Genomic DNA, 27,754 nt, shown 5'->3' on the forward strand with positions numbered 1-27,754 from the left:
ACCACCCTATGAACATTTACAGCTGCATGTTGGGGAGCTGGTTTTGGCAGTTTGGTAAATGAATTCCAGTCCAGTATTATAGATGTTGGGGTAGTTTCTCATTTTTGGTTGTACTGAATTATATGATTTTACCACAGAGTCCCATAGTGATGTGCAATTAGCCTCAATTAATTTATGGATAAAGCTCATGAGCTCAGTCTAATGTGCACATTCTCTATTTAAATTAAAGCTACCTATTATGTAAAAAAATAAATAATAATAATAAAAAAATTAAAAAAAAAAGTGCTGATTCTGCATAAAAATAAAAAAAAAGTGTCAATCGATTTGGGTGGAAGGAAAACAAGCTTCACATGGATGAGCTGCTTTCTCCGTCTCTAGATTTACCTTCACTTTACCATATTATAACCTGAAATGTTTTCCTATTCACAGAAAACTTTTGAAAGGTTTCCTATTTACATGAAACCTTATTTTTATATTCTGCCTAAGAAATTAAATGAAAATAATAATAATACTAATAAATGAATGTGGAAAACACAAACTCAAGATCAATGCAGTGAATCATATATATATAAAAAACAAAAAAAAAAACAACAAAAAAAAAAACAACCCAAACAAACAATGAACAATTTTTTTTTTTTTTTTTTTTTTTTAAGAGTAGCCTATACAAATTCCAGTCCAAAAATAAGAAACTAAAAAATAAACAAATCATACCTGTTGAAGTGTTTATATGGTGATAATGACAAATTTGACAAGTCAAAGGAACAACCACATGGTAAAGTTCAAATACAAATGCTCTTTATGGTATATAAACTTAATATCTTTAATCTACATACAAAATATACACAAATGTACATGAATGGCATGATTGTTTTTCTGTAATGAACAGATATTCTGTAACACATTTTTTAGAGTAAGTTCACAGTCACATTTTTAGGATTTTTATTTTTTTATATAAAAGAACATGTGCAGATTTTAAAATACAAGATCAGGATTTTATTTGGCGACAAAGTGAACCGATCTGTGTGATGCAGCTAGTCACAGCAGTGGGTACTGGCTGTGTGGTCTCACTCCGCCATGATGCCAGAGCCTCCAGGGCATCTTTGGGATTGCAGGGTGCCAGGTCATAAATGGCATAGACAGCAGATAACTGCACCTCCTTTGGTACACCTGCAATCATAGCAAGTGGTTAGTGGTTGTTTTTAAGGGTCTGGGCTGCTAACACAAAAGTTGTACAGTGGTGGCCAAAAATATTGGCACCCTTGGTAAATATGAGCAAAGAAGGCTGTGAAAAAAATATCTGCATTGTTTATCCTTTTGATCTTTCATTCAAAATATTCACAAAAATCGAACCTTTAATTGAAGTAAAACAATTGAAAGAGGGGAAATATTTCATTAAATAAATATTTTTCTCCAAAACACATTGGCCACAATTATTGGCACCCCTAGAAATTCTATTGAGTAAAATATATCTGAAGTATATTCCCATTCGTATTTTACATTTTTTAGTGCACCTGGGTGACTAGGAACATGAAATTGTTCAGCCATGATTTCCTGTTTCATAGGGGTATAAATGAGGTAACACACACAGGCCAAATTCCTTTATTCATCAATCACAGTGGGTTAGACTAAAGAATATATTTCTATTGTGCGGCAAAAGGTTGTTGAGATTCACAAAATGGAAAGTGGCCATAAGAAAATTGCCAAAGCATTGAAAATACCCATTTCCACCATCAGGGCAATAATTAGGAAGTTCCAGTCAACTGGAGATCTTAAGAATTGGCCTAGAAAAGGACGTGTGTCTATATTGTCTCCAATCACAGTGAGGAGGATGGTTCAAGTGGCCAAAGAATCTCTAAGGATCACAGCTGGAGAATTGCAGAAATTAGTTGGGTCTTGGGACCAGAAAGTCTCATAAAAAATATCAGACATCACCACAGGATGTTTGGGAGGGTTTCAAGAAAAAAAGCCTCTGTTCTCATCCAACAACAAACTCAAGCATCTTCAGTTGGCCAGACACTACTGGAACTTCAAATGCGACCGGGTTCTATGGTCAGATGAAAAAAAAAAAAAAGAAAAAAAAAAAAAAAAAAAAAAAAAAAAGAGCTTTTTGGCAGCAAACACCAGAGATGGGTTTGGCGCACACAGAGATGAAGACGTACCCATTGCCCACGGTTAAATGTGGTGCTGGATCTTTAATGTTGTGGGGCTATTTTTCTGCCAGAGGTCCTGGACATCTTGTTCGGATACATGGCATCATGGACTCTATCAAATACCAACAGATAAAAAATCTAAACCTGGCTGCCTCTGCCAGAAATCTTACAACGGGCCCTGGTTGGATCTTCCAGCAGGACAGTGATCCAAAACAAACATCAAAATCAACATCAAAAATGGTTCACTGACCACAAAATCAAGGTTCTGCCATGGCCATCCCAGTCCCCTGACCTGAACCCCATAGAAAATTGTGGGGTGAACTGAAGAGGAGTCCACCAAATATGGATCTCTGAATTTGAATGATCTGTAGAGATTCTGCACGGAGGAATGGTCTCAGATCCCTTGCCAGGTTTTCTCCAATCTCAATAGGCATTATAAGAGAAGAATCAGAGCTGTTATCTTGGCAAAGGGAGGTTGCGAAAAGTATTGAATAAAAGGGTGCCAATAATTATGGCCAATGCGTTTTGGAGAAAAATATGTATTTAATGAGATATTTCCTCTGTTTTAATTCTTTTACTTCAGTTAAATGTTAGAAATGAAAGCTCAAAAGGATAAATGATGCAGATTTTTATTTACCATAAAAATCTGCATCATTTATCCTTTTGATCTATCCTTAAATATTTTAAAACTATTTGCTCATATTTACTAAGGGTGCCAATATTTTTGGCCACCACGGTAGGTGTATTTACAACCTAAAAAGATCAAATTAAACTATGCTTAGTTGTAAAACTTTGCAATTTCAGTAGTTTCATTATTACATGTTCAGTACCTTCTGTAATCCCATGTTTGCCAAAGAGGTTTATGGCTTTTGCAACATTTTGGACTGATTTGGATAGACTCTGCTTCATCCCTAACTGACCAAGTCGTCCTGGGAAAGAAAGAAAGAAAGAAAGAAAGAAAGAACGAAAAAGAGAGAGCGAGAGAACATTTAGCAAAAGATGTCAAACCTTGTTTTTATCTTTCAGATGGCTTAATTTTCTTTTATTATTATTATTATTTGTGGCCTTTTAATGCCTTTTTCTTTGGAAATTATAATTTAACTTTAGCATTTTAATAACATTATTTTAAACTTTTAATTGTATATAAATAAAATGAAAAATTATTTTCTTTAAATTCAATAGCTTTATATTTGTATAATTTAAAATTGTTTTAATTACCTTATTTTATTAAACTGTTTAAAAATGACTTTATTTTATGCAAATTAAATAACTTAATAAATTCAGTAACTACATTTTTTATTAAACTTTGTTTAAAAAATAAATTACATTTGTTAAATAATTTGATGACATTCAAAAACTTTTTAACTTTATAATTTTACTTAAAAATTGACTTATTAAACTATTTAAATTTAAATAAATTACTTAATTACTCAAATAATTTCAAGCAAATTCATTAACTTACCAATCAATCGCAGAACAGCTGCTACAGAAATATCCCGGACTGGGGATTGCTGAGGCCTCGGCTGTGTCACCCATGTGTTCATGATCGGCCAAAGCTCTTTGCTATTTAATTAAAAACCAAAAGGTCATTATACATTTTTTTAATAAAATGTTCTTTTTTGTAAACATTAAATGATTTAACATTCTGTGGGAAGTAGATAAATTGTACCCAATTATAAAGTCGTGTGTCCACTTCCACTTCATGTGTGTACACAGGATATCCAAGGTGTAAATGTACTCCCAGGTAGTAAGGCAAAGGTCATCACCGTGGCGATGATGCTTCTTAAATGTCAAATCTTTGTCTTCCTGAAGTGCCTTCAGTGTGTTGCTGATCAGTTTTTGGATATCATCAGGGGGGCTCTAGAAAATAAGACAACTGTTATTTAAACTGAAATATCTAAAAAAAATAAAAAATAAAAAAAAAATAAAAAAAACTTTACATTTTTTTTTTTTTGTGTGTTGATTCAAAGGGTACATGTGTAACAAAATAACACTGCCAAAAATATAATTAACAGGGTCTTGCAAAAAATTACATTAAAACACTCTTTTAACTGATTGCTTTGTTATACAAATTATTGGTAATGGCATGTGTTGTTGGCTTCAGTTCTCAATTGAAGACTTCAGGCAAAAGATAAGGCCATGAAGAGTTCCAACCTTATCCCAGTGCAGATATTTGGTGAGGTACTCCAAAATTTCTCCTCCTGCTTTTAGCTTGGCCACTGTGTGGATGGCTTTGCACAAGGAGGTCTTATGGAGAAGCACACTTGGCCATGTTGTGACCATGAACAAAATTAGCTTAGGAGCATCAGGGAAGTCTGTGAGTAAAGAAACATGACTGAATGAACAATAAATACATTTCTAGACAAACCTTGTTTTAAGCTAATGGTACTTTGCTTATTTAACTCTGAGACCCTACAGCAATAATACCAGCACGTTAGGATAAACCACTGAAATTATCCCCCGTTTAATGAAGATAAACATCATGGAATAAGTTGCTATAAACTCACCCTCTTTAAGGATGCTGTATGCAAATGCATGAGCTTTCTGATAGTCCCCTATTTGGCGACATAAACCGGTGTAGACTCTACAGAGAGCTTGTAAATATTCACAACTCAGAATGTTCCTCTCCTTCTTCAGTTTTGACAAGATGGCAGACATGAGCTCTTCTGCTGAAGACTGATGAAACAGAGAAAAAGCAAAGATGCATCAATGTCCACAAGCTTGTATTAACTAAGACAACCATCTCAATTCCCAAAAGCATGGATGCTTACCTGATTTACACAGAACTCAGCAATGACAGCCTTTTCTTCATCAATCAAAATTGGCACCTGGGATATTCTCCCAAGAAACACATGGCTCTTGACAACAGGCAACACTTCAAAACAGGACAACCCTATTCTGGAAAGTGCTTCCGAGATCTGGAACTGCTTGTCATTTCTCTTGTTGTCCAGCTTTTCATCAATTTTCTGGTCTTGATTGCTTTGTATTTTCTGGCAAGATTCAAGGGACTCAAGGGTTTTAACGAATGGTTGATGATCCATTACTTGTTCTGTAGGAGAAGCCACACCTGGAGGAGCAGGTGAACAGTTGTCAAGTCGGAGTCTTTTGGCACTCTTTGGCAAAAGCATGTTCACACCTGTCCTTTTTGGTTTTTGCTCGGTCTTGGTAAAGGCAGTGGATGAAGAACTGATCGATTTATTTCCTGATATCTGGTTAACAGTTGGAGGGGAGGCACCATTCTCATTACAAGTTCTGTTCAGGTTAACATTCCCACGGAGTATGTTTAGAGTGCGGGCACGTGCGGAGAGCTCAGGATACATAGTGTCAAGCATCTGCATGGAATTCTCCTGAGAAGCAGCAGGAGGTGAGGAAGATAAAGCAGTTGACGGGAGTCTTCCTGGGACTGGAACAGCATGTTTTGGAGTAGCTGATCCAAACTGCAGTGGTGAAGAAGGAACTCCAGAAGAAGGTGATGGAGTTGTCAAACATGGAGACATTTTGGATGCATCTGGAAGAGCTGCATCACTAACAGGCACTGGTGGCAGATTCTTAGGATAACTTGGTCCATCAGTTGATAATCTTGAGGATGATGTAGTAGGCTTTGAGGCAGTGAGGTGCTTTCCAAATCTTGGAGGAGTAGCAGTGAGTGGCATAACAACTGGAGGTAGGGGTGGACCCATCTCGGTCCGAACCCTTCCAAGAGATAAACAAGAGGTTGGTGTAATTGGAGCTTTGGTGTCGAGACCTGAAAAAAGTGAAGTATTTCCATTGTTCTCTAAATCTTTCTCAAAGGTAGAACTTCTTGGTTCAGGAGTAACTTGGCATGGTGTGCTGGTACCCTCAAGACTATCCAGTGCAGAGTCTCCTGATGTTCCCTTGTGGTTTGAAACATCACTGACCACATTTTCAACACTAGAGCCAAGGGCATCAGTTGACATTTCATCTTTCTGTTGAAAAGATTTGGTGATGATTTGAGTTGAAATTTTTCTTGAGTTCTCTGCATCATCTTCTTCAGTATTCTTAGGGTTATTTTCTTGACTCAGTGACTTGCAAACAGTCGGAACAGTTGAGTCAATTTCTGCTGGTTCAGAACCTCTTTCATCATCAGACTTACTTTCTGTGGAAAGTCCAGTATGCGATAATTCTCTGCTTTCTGAATACAATCTGGACATTTGCTTCGGAGAAGAACACTGCTTAAACTCTGACACAACGTCCAACTCATCTGAGGGGGTCATTGCTTCAGACCTTGAGCGAATCCCTCTAACCTTTCTTTTCAAACCAAAGAACCATTCATCTTCTGATGATGATTCTTTATCCTTCAAGGACCTTAACAGGCAATCACCTTCATTTTCTCTCTCATCAAAGCTCTTCTGGTATTCTGTAGGTTTTAAACTGCTATCCTCAGTAGCTGCCTTGTTGGTCTGCATATTCTGAATGTCATGTGTTGATATGTCTGCAACAGTCCTTATTCCCAGGGGTGTAGAGCTCTCTAATTCCTCACTCCTCTTACTATAGTTTCCTTCAACTATTGTTGAAACGCTGTTGACCTTCGACGTCAATGCATCATTAGGTTGTACCTTAGAACTTTCGGATTCTGCAGATTCAACAGAATATGTGGACACTGGGTCAGATTCAACATGCTGCGGAGGAACTGAGTTTTCTGGTAGATTTTTAATCTCATCTGTGACTTTTGTATCCTCAAATTTTGTTCTTTCATGGTTTTGATTCATCAGCGGAAGCTCTGCTTCAGTTTGAGTGGTGTCATTTTCTAAGTTATTCTCTGCTCTGTGTCCATTCACTAAACCTGGTTCTGTATTCTTCTGATTTTTGGTGTTGTCCACACAGTTATGATTTACTTCTGATATATCCTCTACCTCCATGTATTGGCTGTCAAATGATGTGTTTTGAAGGTCCATATCATCATCATCAGATACAGCTGATTTTGTTTTCGGAGGAGTGCTTGGGAACAAGAGAAATGAAGACTTTTCCACTTTTTCATTCTTCAATAATTTCAGATCTTCGATATCTGAAGGTTTTAATTTTGTGCTATTTTCAAGAGTATCTGAATGAAAGCTTGATAGTGCTTCTGATTTCCTATTATTTAATAGATATTCCTGCTCTGGCAGGTCGTCATTGAGGCTGACCTGAAAGAAAAACATTTCACTACAGGTCAGACAGTAACATTAAAATAGCTAAACTTTACAAGCCAGTGTTAAAAGGAATTAACTATTTGCCCTACACAATTATTAATGAGTAGGGCTGAGAATTGCCACAGACCTCCCAATTCGATGTTCGTACTATATTTTCATGCCAATTCAATATGTATTGCGAATTTTTAAGTATTGTGATTTGATGTTTTTATATATTAAGTTGTGCTAGCTCCTTTTTCTCATGAAGAAATTTTTATTTATTTTATTAAAGAACAGTTGTGTCTAAAATTACATTTGTTTCACCCTGTAATACAGAATTTGCAGGTAGGGATGTGTAAAACTACCAATGTAAAACTACTAATCGACAAGTCTGTGCACTGTCTGAGCTATTAGTTGACCAGTCAGTGTTAAGGAACCCACGTACCCATGTATATGTCCATGTTACCCAATCATATGTGTTTCATAAGGACACATGGATTCTAAGCACAGCCATTTAACAGCATAACTAACAGATATTCAACTATTAAATAGGTTAAAGATATAAATCCCACAAAACTACTAAAGTATGAAACACGAAAAGCTCCAATAAGTGCGGCACAAAACCGCTTATGCGCATCCCAGATGCTGAATGACGCGTTTCAATTCGCTTTTGCGCATCCAGATGCAGATGATATGCTTCAAGTAACCGGAGCACTTGAAGTCACATGGCGATTGGCTCCGCATTCAAAAGTGCACAGCTGTTAGATTATAAATATTGCGTGGGCGCGACATGTTGCTCACTGCATTCAACAGTTTGATAAGCCTTTATACAGCTAACCTATTTATTAAAGCAGTGTCAGACAGAATCTGCAGAATGACTCCTGACAAATACTCTCCACAGCAATATCTTTCTATATTTATCTATCAATCATTGTATTAAATGTGTAATTAAGCTAAACGTGTAATTTTTTTAAATCAAAAATCGATTTTTCATCAGGTAGACAATTTTAAAATCGTTTGTCTCAAGAATAACGATTTGTAACAGAATATATTTTTTTTCCTCACCCCTAATAATAAGCAGTATGGCAATACATAACGTGGTGCCAGGAAGGGAGGGAGAGAGAGAGAGAGAACGCAAATTAAGATGGGTAATGCGCTAATTTGGTTTCATGCCTCATAAATGGGTTACTTGTAATGGTTTTTTACAGCATTTTGGAATTATCCGGTTAACGTAAACTCAGGCTCTAATCACTTTACATTATGTTCATTCTGAGAGAAAATGAGGAAGAGCTTGTTAATAAATCCCTGCATTCTCTGTGGTGTGAAACTGACTCTCTGCAATAAACCCGGCTGCCCTTAGTTACTGTTAATGATGCCGTCAAGCTTTCCTACCGGCATCTGTTCTCCCACAAACAGAGAGAAAAACGGTCGCACATAGTAAATAACCTCAGGAATGATTAAATAACACCGTTGTTAACCATGCACTTACAGTTGAAGTCAGAAGTTTACATACACTTAGGCTGAAGTCATTAAAACTCATTTTGTAACCACTCCACAGATTTCATATTAGCAAACTATAGTTCTGGCAAGTCGTTTAGGATATCTACTTTGTGGATGACATGAGTCATTTTTCCAACAACTGTTTAAAGACAGATTGTTTCACTTTTAATTGACTATAATCACAATTCCAGTGGGTCAGAAGTTTGCATACACCAAGTTAACTTGCCTTTAAGTAGCTTGGAAAATTACAGAAAATGGTGTCAAGCCTTTAGACAATTAGCTTCTGATAGGTGGTGTACTGAATTAGAGGTGTACCTGTGGATGTATTTTAAGGCCTACCTTCAAACTCAGAACTCTTTGCTTGACATCATGGGAAAATCAAAAGAAATCAGCCAAGACCTCAGAATGAAAATTGTGGACCTCCACAAGTCCGGTTCATCCTTGGGAGCAATTTCCAAACGCCTGAAGGTACCACGTTCATCTGAACAAACAATGGTATGCGAGTATAAACACCATGGGACCACGCAGCTATCATACCGCTCAGGAAGGAGACGCATTGTCTCCTAGAGATTAACGTAGTTTGGTGCGAAAAGTGCAAATCAATCCCAGAACAACAGCAAAGGACCTTGTGAAGATGCTGGAGGAAACAGGTAGACAAGTATCTATATCCACAGTAAAATGAGTCCTATATCGACATAATCTGAAAAGCTGCTCAGCAAAGAAGAAGCCAATGCTCTAAAACCACCATAAAAAAGCCAGACTACAGTTTGCATGTGCAAATGGGGACAAAGATCTTACTTTCTGGAGAAATTTCCTCTGGTCTGATGAAACAAAAATTGAACTTTTTGGCAATAATGACCATCGTAATGTTTGGAAGAAAAATGGTGAGGCTTGCAAGCCGAAGAACACCATCCCAACTGTGAAACATGGGGGTGGCAGCACCATGTTGTGGGGGTGCTTTGCGCAGGAGGGACTGGTGCACTTCACAAAATAGATGGCATCATGAGGAAGGAAAATTATGTGGATATATTGAAGCAACATCAAGACATCAGCCAGAAAGTTAAAGCTCAGTCGCAAATGGGTCTTCCAAATGGACAATGACCCCAAGCATACCTCCAAAGTTGTGGCAAAATGGCTTAAGGACAACAAAGTCAAGGTATTGGAGTGGCCAACAAAGCCCTGACCTCAATCTGAAAAAACTGAAAAAGTGTGTGCGAGCAAGGAGTCCTACAAACCTGACTCAGTTACACCAGTTCTGTCTGGAGGAATGGGCCAAAATTCCAGCAACTTATTGTGAGAAGCTTGTGGAAGGCTACCCAAAAAGTCTGACCGAATTTAAACAATTTAAAGGCAATGATACCAAATACTAACAAAGTGTATGTAAACTTCTGACCCACTGGAAATGTGATGAAAGAAATAAAAACTGAAAAAAATAATTCTCTCTACTGTTATTCTGACATTTCACATTCTTAAAATAGTGTGCCTAACTGACCTAAGACAGGGAATGTTTTCTACGATTAAATGTCAGGAATTGTGAAAAACTGAGTATAAATGTATTTGGTGTATAAGGTGTATGTAAACTTCTGACTTCAACTGTAGGTTTCCAGACCACTATCCAATGTAAGGCTAAATCCCCCGAAAAATGCGGGACGGAGGGGTTTGCTTCATAATCAAAGCAAACGCTTATTTTTAACTAGAGAGAAGTCTTTTTTTTTTTATTTTTTTTGGCTTGGATTGAAAAACAATGCTGAGTTGCCTAGATAAAACAGATCAAATATTATTTTTAATATTATTATATTTAATATATTAGTTATGTATTCATTACAAGTTTTTTCATTGCAACTGACATGACTACCATTAGGCTACTTTTGACATTGTTTTAAATAAATCCAGATGTTTTTGAATCCCATCCTCTGAATCTCTCTGGAAATCATAGTTCTGCTTGTATCACCATGAAACTCAAATTGCTTCAGAGGGACTGTCACTGCAAACTCTAAAAACAAAAAACCACTAGAATAACAATGTTATCGAAACAATTAATGTTGACTTACCAGCACTATTGAAGGGCTACGCACAGGTGATAAAGCTGCAGGCAAAGGCTTGAACCACTCTTGAATGTCCTCCAAATCTGAATAATAATTTTCAGGTAACAAGTCTCTATCATTCCTTTCCTTCAATGAGGACTCATTAGCATAATCAGTCCAGGTGTTCATTTGTTCAAGCACATCTGAACATACTTTCCTCTTTCTGCTTGGTGTAATTAACTGGTCTTTGTTCTGCTTGTTCAAGTTCTGAGGTGATGATTTAAGTGTACTGATCTCTGGAGATGCTTTCAGTGTGGAGCTTGAGAGTTTTGGAGATTGCAAGTGAGTTTCTGGACTGGGCTTCCCAGGAGATGGATGAGAAATCGGTCTTCTTACAGGACTGATAGGCAGCGGTTGAGGTGGTGTTCTTTTAAGTTGTTTTTTCAATGGTGTAGGCTCTCCTGTAGAAGAAAAATGGGTTGCCTCTAACTACAAAGCTGAGGGACTTGACATGAAGACATTTTCTCAAAGTACAGTTTTGATCAATCAATTCAAGAATGATTACCAGTAAGAAGCAATTTTTCTTTGGTTTGTGATGAAGGTTCCATGCAATGCCAGAGCTCTTCCAGAAGCATTCTGACTTTGCCTGAAAAGAAAACACATTAACAATGGCCAACGGTATCCAGACATTTTGTAGGAGCAGCTTTCTTTCAAAATACCCAAGGATTTCATAAATAACAAAGTGTAGCAGCTTTAAACAATGCACACCTTTGTCAATTTGCTGTTCAGCCTCTGTTTGGGAAGATGTACTCCTTTTCTCTAAGATAAAAAAATGTATTTTGTTTAATGGCTAAAAACAATGGCTCAAATAATATAAAGTTACTAGATGTAATTATGCATAAGTCATACCTTTGTTGAACTCCTTCTCAAGTTTGTTTAGCCTTTGCTAAATATAGTAAGGAAACAAATATCAACAATGATAATAGCTCCCACAATATTGCATTTTTTATTTCATCAGTAGATATTCAGCCTAAAAGTACAATTCCAACCTGTGTCGTGTGCAGAATTTCTTCAGTCCTTCCTTTCTCATTCTTTAGGTCATTTATTTGATTGTTCTGTTGAAACTTTGTCTCTGTGCGCACATAAAATAAGATGAGACCAAAATTATCTCCAACTTTACAGTACACTATAAAACAGATGTTGAACAGTGGTGTCAAATGCTTAGGTATGGGGATTATTAAATGATCCAAGACTTGCTTTAATAGGATGTCACAGTCCTTATTCAGAAATCATATATATATATATATATATATATATATACACACACACACACATACACACAAACGATCAGCCACAACATTAAAACCACCTGCCTAATATTGTGTAGGTCCCCCTCGTGCTGCCAAAACAGCGCCAACCTAAATCTCAGAATAGCATTCTGAGATGCTATTCTTCTCACCACAATTGTACAGAGCGGTTATCTGAGTTACCATAGACTTTGTCTGTTCTAACCAGTCTGGTCATTCTCTGTTGACCTCTCTCATCAACAAGGCATTTCCATCCGCAGAACTGCCCCTCACTAGATATTTTTTGTTTTTGGCATCATTCAGAGTACATTCTAGAGACTGTTGTGTGTGAAAATCCCAGGAGATCAGCAGTTACAGAAATATTCAAACTAGCCTGTCTGGCATCAACAATCATGCCACGGTACGAATCACTGAGATCAAATTTTTTCCCCATTCTGATGGTTGATGTGAACATTAACTGCAGCTCCTGACCCGTATCTGCATGATTTTATGCACTGCTGCCACACGATTTGCTAATTAGATAATCACATGGATGATTGTTGGTGCCAGATGGACTGGTTTGAGTATTTCCGTAACTGTTGATCTCCTGGGATTTTCTCACACAACAGTGTCTAGAATTTACTCTGAATGGTGGCAAAAACAAAAAACATCCAGTGAGCGGCAGTTCTGTGGATGAAAATGACTTGTTGATTAGAGAGGTCAACAGAGAATGACCAGACTGGTTAGAACTGACAAAGTCTTCGGTAACTCAGATAACTTCTCTGTACAATTGTGGTGAGAAGAATATAATCTCAGAATGGTATTCTGAGATGCTGGTTGGCACTGTTTTGACAGCAAGAGGGGGACCTACACAATATTAGGCAGGTGGTTTTAATGTTGTGGCTGCTCGGTGTATAAAAAAAAATTAAAAAAAAATCACTCAAGTGTAATGGTAAGAGAACAAAAACAGACCTTTCAGCAACAAAAGTTCATTCTCAAGGTTTCCTTTCCTGAGTAGGGGAAAACACATTACAGAATATAAGCAACCTGGGATATACTTTTTTTGCACCTGGAATTCCAAATTAAATTCAGTACCAGTCCTGCAAACATATTCTTAATACACATAAACACTGATGGGAATCTTAAGGATAGGTTGTGGTACACTAACACAGTGTTTCGATTTGAAAGTAGAGTGTAAAATAGCAGATGACAGAAGTAATATATCAGAGTAACACTACTGTTGTACAATTATAGTTGTTTATTATGACTGTAACAGACTCAGTTGGACTTACAGAATCAGTGTCTTGGCATTCTCCAACTTGAGATTCTCAAGCTCCTCAACGGTCTGCTGAAATTCCCTGAGGGAATCCTGGAAATAAAAATAAAAAAATCAGTAAGACTGAAGACACAATGACACAATAAATTAAAGTCAAAACCCAAGAGACTATAGATTTATAGCCAATCTAAGGTGGTAGTTATAAATATTTATTTGCTTGATGAAGCCACTCACATGCCAGTATACCACTTTGATTACATTAACAAAATCAGAGAAATCCTGCAGAATCGTGAAAACTAATGCCAGTTATACAATATTAAAAGGGTTATGTCATATTTTTTTTTATCATTTCATTTCTTCACCAAGTCGACTTATGATTTGAGTAAAATTAGTAAGATATATTTTAGATTTTAATGAACACTTTCCACCTTCTCATTTGCCCTTAGAATGAAATGGTCTATAAGACGCTATTGGAACAGAAGATTACACAACCTACGTACAGCTTTTACTGATTGAACAAAGATTTAATAAAGGTAGCAAGGGCTCATTGTTAACTATAAAGCATCTAACCTGAGTTTTCAGCAGATTGTCCTCCAGTGTTTTCTTTTCAGCTCTGAGCTTTTCATTCTCCAGGTTTTGTCCATGCACTGCGTCTGTGAGTGGAACAATGACATGTTGATGGGCAACACAAATATGATCCAGGAATCCAAGGAGATTACAGATCATTGATTCAAGTCTGGTTTCAGTTTTGACGTTTTGTATTCTGATGAATATGATTTCCTTCAGCAATTACTGATTTACATGTCCTGATCCTAAAATAATTAGTCCTACATACCCTCAGCCTTCCTTAAGGATTCTTCAAGTTTGTCTTTGCTGGGGAGAGATATACAAATAATGTGAGCAAAAGACAACATCACAAAAGCAACTAATCAACAGTGGAATTAAAGGTGCACTCAGTAATTTTTTCCTCATTAAGACGTTTTACTTCTAAAGAAATGAACTGTAATTTTTAAACATATGTATAAAATCATAACCATTCATATGAGATGAAGACTCCAGTCATATCAGTAACTTTATAAAAGCGGTTTTATTCTCAGGGTATCTGCAGGTTCGAACTTTTATCGGATTATGTTGTTGAAAAATTATTCCGAGGGCTCTAGTTGACTGCTGTAGCTTCAAGATCATCAACAGAGCTCACTGGACTGAGATCATTTCAACTCACAAATTTGCAGCATAAATTTATAGCGAACATGATTACATGTTTGTTATTAACTCATTTTATTATAGTAATTGTATCGCTATGAATATGTTTGTATTTATGATGGTTTTGTGTCATACATTCGTTTAATCATCTAATCTGTCAAATCTAACACAACAGTCAGTGGGCGTTCTGCCACCACTTACTGCGCATGCGCTGACATTTTTGTAAACAAGAGGATTGGTCTATAGACCTTATGTTTGATTTTTAATGGGAATGGAAATGAAGCTGTGAGGGATAGACTTACCATTTCTTCAATGGCATGCATGGTATATATCTGTAAAAACTCCAATATCCCATCTGATTTTCCACAACTCATGTTGTCTGGAGTTTTTTGTCTACTGAGAGTCCTTGACAATATATTTTTCCAATGTTTTGTTCACGGAGCGATCCAAAAACACTTTAAACTGCAGTACATCTCATTGAAGAGACTGTACATCTATCCCTCACAGCCTTGTTGTCATTGTCATTAAACATCAAAGATACCGCTGCTGTGGATAAGGTCTAGCATGCGCTGAATAACATTTATATATTTTTTCTTGGCAGATACCTTTAACAAATACTTTAACAGGTAGTTAAAGGGCAGTTCATTTAAAAATGACATTTCTGTCATCACTGCTCACCCTTGAGTCTGAATTAATTTTTCTCTGCCATGGAACAAAAAAGGAGATGTTAAGTAAAACGTATAGTCTCAGTCACCATTCACTGTCACTGCATCTTGTTTATCATTCAAAGTAAGTGAATGGTGACTGAAACTCCCTAATATCTCCTTTTGATATCCACTGAAATAAGAAAGTCATACAGGTTTGCAACAGCATGAAGGTAAGTGATGACAATTTTCATTTTTGAGTGAAATATCTCAAACATCAGTTACCTTAAAAATTGCCGTTTAAAGTTACATTTACATTTATGCATTTGGCAGACGCTTTTATCCAAAGCGACTTACAGTGCCCTTATTACAGGGACAATCCCCCTGGAGCAACCTGGAGTTAAGTGCCTTGCTCAAGGACACAATGGTGGTGGCTGTGGGAACTGAACCAGCAACCTTTTGCTTACCAATTCAGTGCTTTAGTCCACTACACCACCACCACTCCAAGTTGACAAGATGTATTGAAAATGTTAACAGATTAAATTATGAAAGAGAAAGAGAGGGAGAGACACTGTGCTGCTGCTTTCCCCCGATTGGTCTGAATAACTCGCAGCATCATGCAGCTTGCTGTCTTGTCTATCTGTGCGCTGTCAGTGTCCTCTTTGCTCCACGACATTATCATTGCATGAGAAAAGTGACATGTGGCGTGAGAGCGTGAGAACAGTGTCAATTATGTTGGCAGCCCTAGATCTAGAGAGATGGAGATGAGAGATGTAACAGGTGTAACTCTGCAGCTGAGTAGTTCTGTTAGCTTTACAGTTATTGTCAAAGGTATAATGTAAAATAAGGAAGCGCAACGATTTGAAAGGAGTCAAAAGACCGCTCCAGCCTTGCGCGCTTGCAAATTGTAACATTGACAGCTTTGTCGATTATAAGCAGGAGCGACAGTGTTAGATACGCAAAATAACGCCATTTGCATTTATGAAGGTTTATACATGTGTAGCATCGTATGTTCACTAAAAATGTGCTTCCCTGTGCGTGCTCACACTAAACTCAAGCGTCAGCTGCTAAATGCACGAGAGAGAGAGAGAGAGATGATTTTTACTCGTCTCCTCCATTCATGCCACAAAATTTAAGACCTCAGCAAACGAAATTTAAGACTTCTCGTAATTTATTTAAGATATTTAAGACTTTTTATGGCCTTAAATTTAAAAAGTAAATGTAAGACTTCTTAAGGACCCGCGGATACCCTGATTCTACATGAAGATTTTAATCACATGACTAGCCGAATACTACTCGCTTAATCTCGGTAACCATCCTGTTATTTGACACTTTCACTCATGGATTAAATGAATCATTGCTGATTGTGAACAGTGAATTTCTACAATGGCATCTGTAACGGAAAACTACTGTCTGAATGATGCTGCATCCACGCCACTAGGTGTCAGTGTAAGTCCGAGATGACACAAACAAAAAAGTTACTGAGCGCACCTTTAAAGTATAGCGGTCTTACAGAGTGAGTGTCTGGGCATTTTCAGCTCTCAGTTTATCAGCATCCTCACACTTCTGCTGGTAAGATCTCAAATCAGCCTGTTGTACAGAAGAAAAAGTAAGAAATCAACATGAATATTTTAAATGATCAGCAGTTAGATTCAGCTTTTCTAACTCACAATGCATAATTCAAAAGACTTGGATGTAGGGCTGGGCGACATGACGATATATATCGTGGCGATGATATAAAGTGTCAACCGATAGAGATTTTGCTATATCCGGTATATCGCGATATGTGAACATCCATGTGCGCAGCGTGGGCTTATCTATGAGTGGGAAGGGCTTCACGTGAGACAGAGAATTAAAGAAACATGGACAGGGTTTTTTCTGACATTGAACATTTTTCTGCGGCCGCCCAAACAAATTCAACGACCTTAATTGCACGCTTTAAAAGCGAAATATTCTTCTCATCTGACACACGAATGTTTCACGTGACTGTGGCGTGTGCTGTCTCTGGAGCTCCGTAGTGCGTGTGAGTCCAGGAGGCTGTCAGATATTTGTGCTCCAGAGACAGGAGAGCTCAGAGCTACTCAATCATTTTTGACACAGGAAAACCCCAAATGGAGAAAGAAATCTCCACAGAACAGGACGACTCCCAAACAGGTCAAGAAAAAGAGGAGCTTGTTATTAAAACAGGTGCGACATGGTGTACAGAGCAGAAAAATGTAATCTGCAAACTGTTTCATATGACCAAAAGAATCATTTATTTATTTAGCGAGAAGTGTTTATTTTGTTTTTTTTTTGCTTTGAGAAGATCTTAAGTTGAGCAAACTTTATAATAATAATATTGGACAACAACATTTTAAACTGAAATGTGGCATACTGTTATATTTAGCATTTTGATAAGGTAGATTTTTGAATACGAGTTGATTTTTATTTATTCATTTATTTACTTTGACACTGTTTGTCTTGTTCCAAATAAAGAGGAAGTAGTTTTAATTGATTAAGTATTTAATTCACTGACTGGAGTTCCAAAAATAGGCATTACAATATGGTTATTTAATATATAAACAAATTTTATTGGTTTTCTAGAAAACTTTTACTATATCAAAAACTGTTATCGTGATATAAAATTACTCATATCGTGATATAAGATTTGTCATATCGCCCACCCCTACTTGGATGTTTTAATGTACAGTTATGGGCCATAATTAGCATGTTTGAACACATACCTTAGTTTTCTCCAGCTCTATCTTCATCTGTTCATACTCCACTGTCTGTTTCTCTAATGGCTCAAGCTTCAGCAGCACCTCATCCAGCTGCCTGTGCAGTTTACTGCTCTCTCTAAGAAACAAAGGAACACAATAGGGCTGTCAAACAGGCTGGAAAAAAAAAAAAAAAAAAAAAAAAAAACTACATTTGTATTATACACTTAAATATTAACAAAACTGTAATTAAATTTTAATTTCAGAGACATTATTTCAGGTAGATGAAAAGGTAGCTGCAAGACATCTGATTTTTAAAACGGCATTGTCTCCTACATCTATAAGAGGGTGCAATGAATCAATATAAACCAATCAGCACCGTGTTGTAGAGATTGTTAATTGCAAAGAACATATCTGGCTGTTAACAAAAATGCACAAAATGATTCAGTCAAAAGATTGAGCCAGTTCATATGCTCAAATCTTATGTAAAAATTAAAACAAGAAAAGAAATGCTTCAATAGATGGTTCTGTGTTAACTTAGTGTTGCACAGTAGCCTATACCGGTGCCATAGTACTACCAAAAACACAAACTTCACAATACCGGTGGTACCGCAGTGTTTTTCATTAAATAGTTGTACGTACCGAATGCTTTTACAGTGAGACACTATAAGAGAGCAAGAAACAAAGGCTAAGACCTCCATCCAAAGGGCCATTCACTCCAAACACGTGCGCAAGACGGATGTCTTTTTACCTTTGTGCTGCATCTTGCTGTAAAATGCTCATTTTAGCATTCGAATATGCATTATCTTATAAACGATGAATATTCAAATTCCGAATTTTTATTTGACAGCCTTAGAACAATTTTTTTATATGCTTTCCCCAATACCCATTTCATCATAAAAATCAGTTTCTTTTTTTACTCTTAAAGGTGGAGTGTGCAATTTGTTCTGTTAAAATGTTCTCCTATATTCTCCTACAACGATATGAGAACCATTCTTGTCTAATTTCTTCTTTTTTTTTTTTTAAATCGCAGGATTGGCTCAACTAATGGCATGGATTAGGGGCGGGACTATCTGTTTTATGACCAATAAAAGACAGGGGAGTGCTTGGGAAACCTGCTAGAGTCGTTATTTTTGCAATTCAGTATGTTGACACTAATTGCACAGAAATTACACTTGTTGAAATTTAAAAAAAAAAAATCTGTCTTACCTCTGTGATTTCTGAAGCTGTAATTTTTGGTCAAGAAAAACAGAGATGGATCCATAGAATATACTCTGAAAGTTGTCTAAACTTATATTTCAGCATCTTATTTATTAAGTTATCATCATAAACTTTAAGGTGGTTTAGGGTTCAAACATCCAAGTAGGTATAGCTGCAGGCTGGAAATCTCTAAACGGGGGAGGGGGGGCAGAATCTCCAAAAGAAGGCGGAGTTACTCCAAAAGGGGGTTGCGCCAACTCCAAGAGGAGGCGTCACTTCCACTCACAGACCCTTTTTGGCGCTCTGCCTGCAGCTATATCCTTCTCCAAACATGGGGCAACAACAGCGTCTAGCTAATTAAATTCAGCACAAACCACAACATACAAGTGTCCTAGTTTGCAAATAGTTAAGTGTTTTATTTCACTAAATAAATTAATACAGTAAATCAGCAAGAAGCTGACAAAGCAGACAAGAATATGGAATTGCCCAGAATAGATTTAAAAAGGATATCACCACACTTCTCTTTGTATTCACTCAAGAGACGGCTGAAATAAAAATGTAAAAAGGTTACAGGCTGATAATAATGTAATTTGTTTGTATTGTTTTAATTGACATTGCATTGGGATAATTTCAGTGCTTCAAACTAGTCAAGCAAAAGTTCTGTTTTATAACCTTATAGTTGATTAGAGTTTAATATATTGGAATAATTCATCAATTAGATATTCACTCACTCTGTGTCGATGATCTTCTGCTTAAGAGTTAACAAAGCAGCCACATATTCATCTAAACTCTGAAAAACATGTAAGACAACAGCATTATATATATCAGCAACAGTCACTACCATTAATAAGGCATTTCATCAATTTTACAGGAATATCACCAGTATCTCCGTATTAAACTCTAGAAATGAATTTGATCATGCATTCTGTTCCAACGTGTTGCATTATGTTAAGCACAATGTTACTCTAAAATGTTTTGCCTGAATAATAAAAATCTACAGTGTCTGAGACAGATACTTTAAACGCCACCTATCTTGAAATCATCTACACAAACTCAACATGTTTTAGTAACAAATGCCACTCAGGTTAATATCATATAAACTCACTCATTAACTGACCTGGTCTCCATTACTATGTAAACTAATATAGTAACCACATTCCTGGACTGTCAGTGAGTTTGAGGAATAAACTTCTCACCTGATTTAAAACAGTGCAGTTTTGACAAGTGCCAGTAGTCGCTTCAGAGGCGATTCCTCCGGCTTTGGACTGGTTCTCCCCCGGCATCATGGTATAGATTCAATAATAACAGCGGAATCGTATGCGTGTGTTGAAATCCCTCATAATATGTAAAACCGTGCAACCAAAACAACCCATCAGATCATCGCACATACAAACGTTCCGAAACACGTTGACTGAGGACCCCACGGGAAAGACCCCGGCTGTCCGTCGAAAAGCCTGATCCAAAAACGTGAGAAAGTTTTAGAAATGTAAAAAGAATTATAATAGTGTTATTTCAAACATAATTTACATCACTTAATAAATAAATAATGTACAGTATGAAACTGAACCATAAATTAAGTACATTAATATGGTAAGGTCTCAGGCATAGTATGGCGTGGAAATGCGTTCTGAAATAAAAGCATGTAGAAAGGAGAGTTCGTACGAAAAATATGTGTCTAACGGCGGGATTTTGTGTCCCAAGTGTTGGCTTTGATTGGTCTAGTACGACGCCTCTTACAAATAAACCTTCTGTTTTATCTCTCCACAGTGTATTTTCAATTGTTCAGAATCATCCAAGGGGGAACGGAAGCGCGATGTCACGTGGTGTCTGAGACTTTTCAAAGCGCTGTGATCAGGTCAAAGGGACAAGCGCAGATGTCATTATAGGAACTTTGGTAATACTTGTTGGCGCCAAAACAACGACAACAACAACAAAAAAAGCTGTGACGTGCACGTTGTTGTGGCACATCCAAAACACATTTTATGGCGTAAAATGTACTGGGAATAGAGCTGTTCAGCTTGAAGTCCAAAAACCCGGAGGAGAATTCTCCTTAGGTTCCCTCAGGATTTTCCTATGGGTTTTTATAATGGGGTTTCTGAACTTATGAGTAAAATAAGGTCTGTGGTGAACAGTACTTGACGATACATGGACGTTTTGTTCTACAACATAAATTACACACAGTCATACCTCAAACGTGAATTTTGAAGCTGTATTGAATTACATACTTTAAAAACACGCACACACACAAGAAGGCTTCAAAATTGACGTTTGAGGTATGACTGTGTAATTTATGTTGTAGAACAAAACGTCCATGTATCGTCAAGTACTGTTCACCACAGACCTTATTTTACTCAAGTTCAGAAACCCCATTATAAAAACCCATAGTGAAATCACCTTCAAATGACGTCACGGCTGAACAGCTCTATAAAGATTAACTGTAGATCATTTTATGAAAAACAAAATGACAGTTTATTGTATACATAGTAATACACATATCTAGTAATATTATTAAGAGTAGTAGTTGTACAGTACTACTACTAATTTCAGATTATAAAATGAATTTCAATTACAATGAAAACAAAAAGGCTTAATTTTCCCTTTTAAAAGTTTAGGAACACTAAGACAGTTAAAAAAAAAAAAAATGCTGCTTCTTTTCACCAAAGATTAATTAAATTGATCAAAAATGCTGCAAAAACATCAGTAATGTTGCAAATTATTATAATGGTTTGAAACGGGTGTTTTATAATTTGTATTTATTTTAAAATAAAATTTTTACCCATGATGGCCAAGCCCCATTTTCAGCAGTCATTGCTCCAGTCTACTAAGTAGTAAACCAACAGCAGAACAAAAGCTGTAGACGTTGTTGTGGAGCGTGGAAAACTTCTTCCCTCTCAGTAAGAAAACTCTGGAAGTCAGGAGTTCCAGGTGTCAAAGGTTAGTTTATTGAGCAGACCAACAAACCCCAGATGTCAGCTGAGATCTGAATCCCTTGGTCCAGACCCTCATCTTTTTTACAGTTTGTTATCTGGTATTACCTCATGTCAATGCCTCTTTATTATTTTTTGTAGTCAATGGATACTGTCCGCCACCATTACTTCACAGAGCCTTTAATTTCTTTTTAATGGTGGAAACCTGGCTTTTAGTATATTTTTTTAAAATAACCTTTTAAATTCATTTATTATAAAAGTATACATTTTGAGTAAATATAACAGTCTTGAGCATAATATGGTCACTTTGACCATTGGCTGTGTTAATCTTTAACTTAGCTGTTTCCCAGTGCTTTCTGTTATCATGGTACCAGTCTCTGCTACAGCTGAGTGCACTGTGTTTCTTGCTGCATAAACACTTTTAACCTCATATGCTATCTCCTGGGTCACACAAAGTCCAGGCTATTCTATATAAGTACTTTTCTATGTTTGATATATAAAAATACACTATGATATAGAAAAATATACTATAATGTCCACGACAAATACTGAAAGGGCTTATATTTCCAAGTAGCTTTTGGTGCATAAGCTCAAAAAAATCATACAACAGTCCAAAAGAGAGGGGAAGCTCGCACACAATGTGTAGAAAAAGTCTTACAATTACCATAAACTAAAAAATTGTAAGACTTTTTCTACACATTGTGTGCAAGCTTCCAGTCTAAGAAAATAATTGGAGCTTTAAAGGTCTGATCACTATTCACTTGCATTGTATGGACCAACAGAGCTGAAATATTCTTCTAAAAATCTTAATGTTCTTCAGAAGACAGAAAGTCAAACATCTGGGATGGCATGAGGGTGAGTAAATGATGAGAGAATTTTCATTTTTGGATGAACTACCCCTTTAAGAAATAATCCTCAAGAAATTAAAACGTGCCAATTTGGTCCTCAAGAACAAATTAAAAATGGTTGTTCTACTTAATGAAGTATGGCCAAAAAAGAAACACATTTCATCATTCAGTCTCTAGTTTGAGAAACCGACTCCTCAGTGGACCTAAACTGGCAGCTTTAATGAACAGTACATGCCAAACACTTGCATTGCTGCAATTATAGAGGATTATTGGATGTTTGAAGAATACAGCATTTATTTAAATATAAAGTAATTTGTAACATTCCCTTTACTGTAATTCTTGATCGATTTAATGTAACCTTGGTGAACAGAAGCATTAATTTCTTTCAAGAACAAAAAATGAGTTCTAAAACTTTTGAACGGTAGTGTAGTAGGATATGGATAAATTATTGCCACGCTACCCCATCTATTAAATCATATTGTTCACACAACTGACCTAAATGAAGTAACCTCCCTTTGTTTTTCTTAGATCAACAACTATGTCGACTAGAATCTTAATAAACATAGATCTAAATATTTTAATTGAAACAACCTTGATTTTCTTTTTTCTTCCAGCTTTAATCACCAGCATTTGGTTATTTGAAGTTTATGTACAGTTGATATCTGCATTTGAGTCCTTGTCAAGAGAAAACAAATGGGAAAAACAATAGGGAACAAAAAACAAAAAGATGTGCCATAAGCAGATTTATCAAGCCAGGTTGTCTCTTTCTACTGGAAATTGGTATGTCATCCAAAATGAAAACAAAAATCCTCATTTTTTTAAACATGCATGGCAACACTTTAAAATAAACCCTTGTGTGTTATATAGAAACCAATGCTTTTCGTTATGCACTGAAACATGTCTGCTCATTAAGTAACAAACTACACAGTGTCAATTAACTTCTTATAACAGGAGTGAGGCTTGCTTTTTTTTTTTTTTTTTTTATAAGACTGCATCAATACATCAAACAAGGTGGATCCAAGGAAGAAGCCATAAAACATGATCACAAACTGCTGATTACAAGAGACTGTTACAAGAGATACAAAACCATTGCATCAACTAAAGTCCTTGTTCAATCTGCCAACATGTGTCCTGCAGTATAAGTATGTTAACAATTCAGTTAAACACAACAACTCTTGCTCTTAAGCTTTGCATTATTTTACACCTGTAAGGCAGGCACGCAAAACACTCATCATCATTCTTTCACACACTCGAGCTGTATTTACACACGTTTCTCTATGCCAGTCCATTCCACTTTGCTCAAAAACAAAAAATAGCTGTGCACCCGCCACAGACTCCACTACATTTTCTTGTGTCGTTTCAGTTTCTGCTACATTCTGTCCATGTCTCAATCATCGGTTGTCTCCAGCACGCTCTGACTCAGAGCTAAGTCCCAGTAGTGCTCGGTGCCATGCTTCTTAAAATGTTCCCGAGCCATGCTCTCCGTAGGACACTGCTTAAACTTAATCTCTCCATAGCTACGTTCCTTGGCTGTGCCCTGAAAAAAGGAAATGTATAAGAATTTATAAGAAAGTACATACGAGTTTATTAAATTCAACAATAAAGAAAAAAAAAAAAGATATTATTTTGCTTTAATAGCCCCATGAAATCAAAGTTGACAAAATTAGATTTTTCTTATAATAAATATACAGTGTATACAATGCATATATATATATATATATATACACACACACACACACACACACCCTGATCAGCCACAGCATTAAAACCACCTGATTAATATTGTGTAGGTCCCCTTTGTGCCACCAAAACCGCGCCAACCCGCATCTCAGAATAGCATTCTGAAATGCTATTCTTTTCACCACAATTGTACAGAGTGGTTATCTATGTTACTGTAGACTTTGTCAGTTCGAACCAGTTTGGCCATTCTCTGTTGACCTTACTCATCAACAAGTCATTTCTGTCCACAGAACCGCCGCTCACTGGATGTTTTTTGGTTTTTGGCAACATTCTGAGTAAATTCTAGAGACTGTTGTGCATGAAATGGAGATCTCCCAGGAGATCAGCAGTTACAGAAATACTCAAACCAGCCCATCTGGCACCAACAATCATGCCATGGTCCAAATCACTGAGATCATATTTTTTCCCCAATCTGATGGTTGATGTAAACATTAACTGAAGCTCCTGACCCTTATCTGCCTTATTTTATGCACTGCACTGCTGCCACACAATTGGCTGATTAGATAATCGCATGGATGATTGTTGGTGCCAGACGGGCTGGTTTGAGTATTTCTGTAACTGCTATCTCCTGGGATTTTCATGCACAACAGTCTCTAGAATTTAGAGGAATTTAAGAAGTCGGCTGGTGCGGGTCCTGATGCTGCAATACCGCCTGCCTGATGGTAGCAGAGAGAGCAGCCCATGGCTCGGGTGGCTGGAGTCTCTGATGATCCTCTGAGCTTTTTTCACACACCGCCTGGTATATATGTCCTGGAGGAAGGGAAGCTCACCTCCGATGATGTGTCTGGCAGTTCGCACCACCCTTTGCAGGGCTTTGTAGTTGAGGGCAGTGCTGTTGCCGTACCAGGCAGTGATGCAGCCAGTCAGGATGCTCTCTACAGTGCTGGTGTAGAACCGTGTGAGGATGTGGTGGGTCATTCGAAACTTCCTCAGCCATCTCAGGAAGAGGAGGTGCTGGTGAGCCTTCTTCACAACGACCTCAGTGTGGACGGACCATGTGAGTTCCTCTGTGATGTGGACACCGAGGAACTTGAATCTGCTGACTCTCTCCACCGGTGCTCCATTGATGGTGATGGGGCTGTGTTCTCTGTCTTTTCGCCTGAAGTCCACCACAAGCTCTTTGGTCTTACTGACGTTGAGGGAGAGGTTGTGCTCCTAACACCAGCGTGTCAGAGTGTGCACCTCCTCTCTGTAGGCTGTTTCATCATTGTCAGTGATCAGATCTACCATCATCGTTTCATCAGCAAACCCTGCGGGGCTGTAGTGTTGAGGGTTAGTGATGAGGAGATGTTGCTGCCCATTCTAACCACCTGGCATCCGCTTGACAGGTAGTCCAGGATCCAGCTGCACAGCGAGCTGTTTAATCCCAAAGCCCGGAATTTCACATCAAGCTTGGAGGGCACTATGGTGTTGAATGCTGAGCTGTAGTCTACAAACAGCATTCTCACATATGTGTTCCTTTTTCCAGGTGGGAGAGGGCAGTGAGTAGTGTAGATGCAATGGCATCATCAGTGGAGAGGTTGTTACGGTATGCAAACTGCAGTGAGTCCAGTGAGGCAGGCAGCACAGAGCAGATGTAGTCACTGATTAGTCTCTCAAAGCATTTGCTGATGATGGGGTTCAGAGCAACAGGATGCCAGTCATTTAAGCAAGTGATTTTGGATTGCTTTGGAACAGGCACAATGGTGGACGTTTTACAGCATGTGGGGACCACAGACAAGGAGAGGGAAAGGTTGAAAATGTCCGTAAAAACAACAGCCAGCTGGTTTGCGCACGCTCTGATGACGCGGCCCGGAATGCCGTCTGGACCCACGGCTTTACGGATATTCACCCTTCGGAAGGATCGGGTTACATCTGCTACAGAGACGGAGAGTGAACTAACATCTGTAGCTTCAGCCGCGAGAGCTCTCTCCACGAAGGCAGTGTTATTTCCCTCAAACGAGCATAAAAAGTATTAAGCTCATCCGGGAGATAGGCAGCGGTGTTCATGGCGAGGTTTTTATTCCCTTTGAAGTCTGTGATGATATTAATTCCCTGCCACATGCTTCTAGAGTCAGTGGTGTTGAACTGTCCTTCAATCCTGTTCCTGTACTGGCGTTTGGCTGCTCTGATAGTTTTGTGGAGGGCATAACTGGTATGTTCCCAGAATTAAAAGCGGAGGTCCACGCATTAAGTGCCGCATGAACATCGCTATTAATCCACGGTTTTTGGTTTGGGTAGATCCGTATAGTCATCTATGCAGTTCCTAATGAAACACGTTACGCTATCAGCGTAGACCTCGATGTCTTCAGAGGCGGACTGGAACTTCTCCCAGTCCGCGTGATCAAAACAGTCTTGTAGCATAGAATCAGATTGGTCCGACCAGCACTGGATCGTTCTGAGGGCGGGTGCTGCCTGTTTCAGTTTCTGCCTGTAAGCGGTTTGCCAAATGATGGGCAGGGGAGGGATTTGTAGCCATCCCAGAAGGGAGAGTAGCAATGGTCCAAAACCCGGTCCCCTCGTGTGTTGAAGCTGATGTGTTGGTAGTATTTTGGTGCTATTGACTTGATGTTGGCTTTGTTAAAGTCCGCGGTCACAATGAACGCGGCCTCAAGGTGCATGGTTTCCTGCTCACTTATACTCCCATACAGTTCCTTGAGTGCCCAGTCTGTGTCAGCTTGTGGCGGGATGTACACAACTGTGATAATGACCGCTGTGAATTCCCTCAGTATCCAGAATGGTCGACACAGAAGCATGAGAAATTCCAGATCAGGAGAGCAGAAAGACTTAACAGAATGTATGTTCCTCTGATCACACCAGGATTCTGAGTCTAGAATCTCCGCAGACATCCAAGATACTGTAAGGCAGATAATGCAGCGGTCCCTCATCTCTCATTGGAAAGAGATCCGTGCTCTCAGAGCTTGTTGTCCAGAGACTGAACATTTGCCAGTAGAATACTGGGTAGCGGGGTTAGATTTGTGTGTCGTCTTAGTCTGATGAGAACGCCGGCTCTCCTTCCCCTTTTCTGGCTGCGTTTCCGCGGCAGGGCTGCCCAGACAAAAGGCTCCACTGGCGTGTTTGAAAACAGAGGGTCGGCATCGAGGTATTTAAAGTCCGGTTTTCAGTGTGCTATTGCAGAACCAATGTCCAAA

At 37.9% G+C, this 27,754-nt stretch overlaps 2 protein-coding genes across 2 annotated transcripts in view; both read right to left on the minus strand.

The window, feature by feature from the left end:
* Positions 1–773: 773 nt before the first annotated feature.
* ice1 (KIAA0947-like (H. sapiens)) lies at positions 774–20,546 on the minus strand. Its single transcript, XM_051720948.1, has 22 exons — positions 20,305–20,546; positions 19,840–19,898; positions 19,618–19,653; positions 19,118–19,135; positions 17,936–18,047; positions 16,726–16,802; positions 14,201–14,238; positions 13,936–14,018; positions 13,382–13,458; positions 13,062–13,099; positions 11,853–11,935; positions 11,713–11,749; positions 11,572–11,622; positions 11,369–11,449; positions 10,831–11,264; positions 4,922–7,294; positions 4,658–4,826; positions 4,305–4,465; positions 3,820–4,010; positions 3,613–3,713; positions 2,981–3,079; positions 774–1,167 (listed from the first exon to the last, which is right to left on the minus strand). Exons 1-22 carry the CDS (start codon positions 20,392–20,394, stop codon positions 986–988), a joined length of 4,590 nt encoding a protein of 1,529 aa, XP_051576908.1. The 5' UTR covers positions 20,395–20,546; the 3' UTR covers positions 774–985.
* A 2,522-nt stretch (positions 20,547–23,068) lies between these two features.
* LOC127454024 (U4/U6 small nuclear ribonucleoprotein Prp3-like) overlaps positions 23,069–27,754 on the minus strand; it is a 28,895-nt gene continuing 24,209 nt past the window's right edge. Inside the window, exon 17 of the mRNA XM_051720949.1 lies at positions 23,069–24,420. Within this exon, the coding sequence (XP_051576909.1) occupies positions 24,271–24,420 (150 nt within the window). The 3' untranslated portion in view covers positions 23,069–24,270. The remainder of the gene's footprint in view (positions 24,421–27,754) is intronic.

The sequence above is a fragment of the Myxocyprinus asiaticus genome, chromosome 16 (genome assembly GCF_019703515.2).
Source record: "Myxocyprinus asiaticus isolate MX2 ecotype Aquarium Trade chromosome 16, UBuf_Myxa_2, whole genome shotgun sequence".
NCBI classification, from domain to species: Eukaryota; Metazoa; Chordata; class Actinopteri; order Cypriniformes; family Catostomidae; genus Myxocyprinus; species Myxocyprinus asiaticus.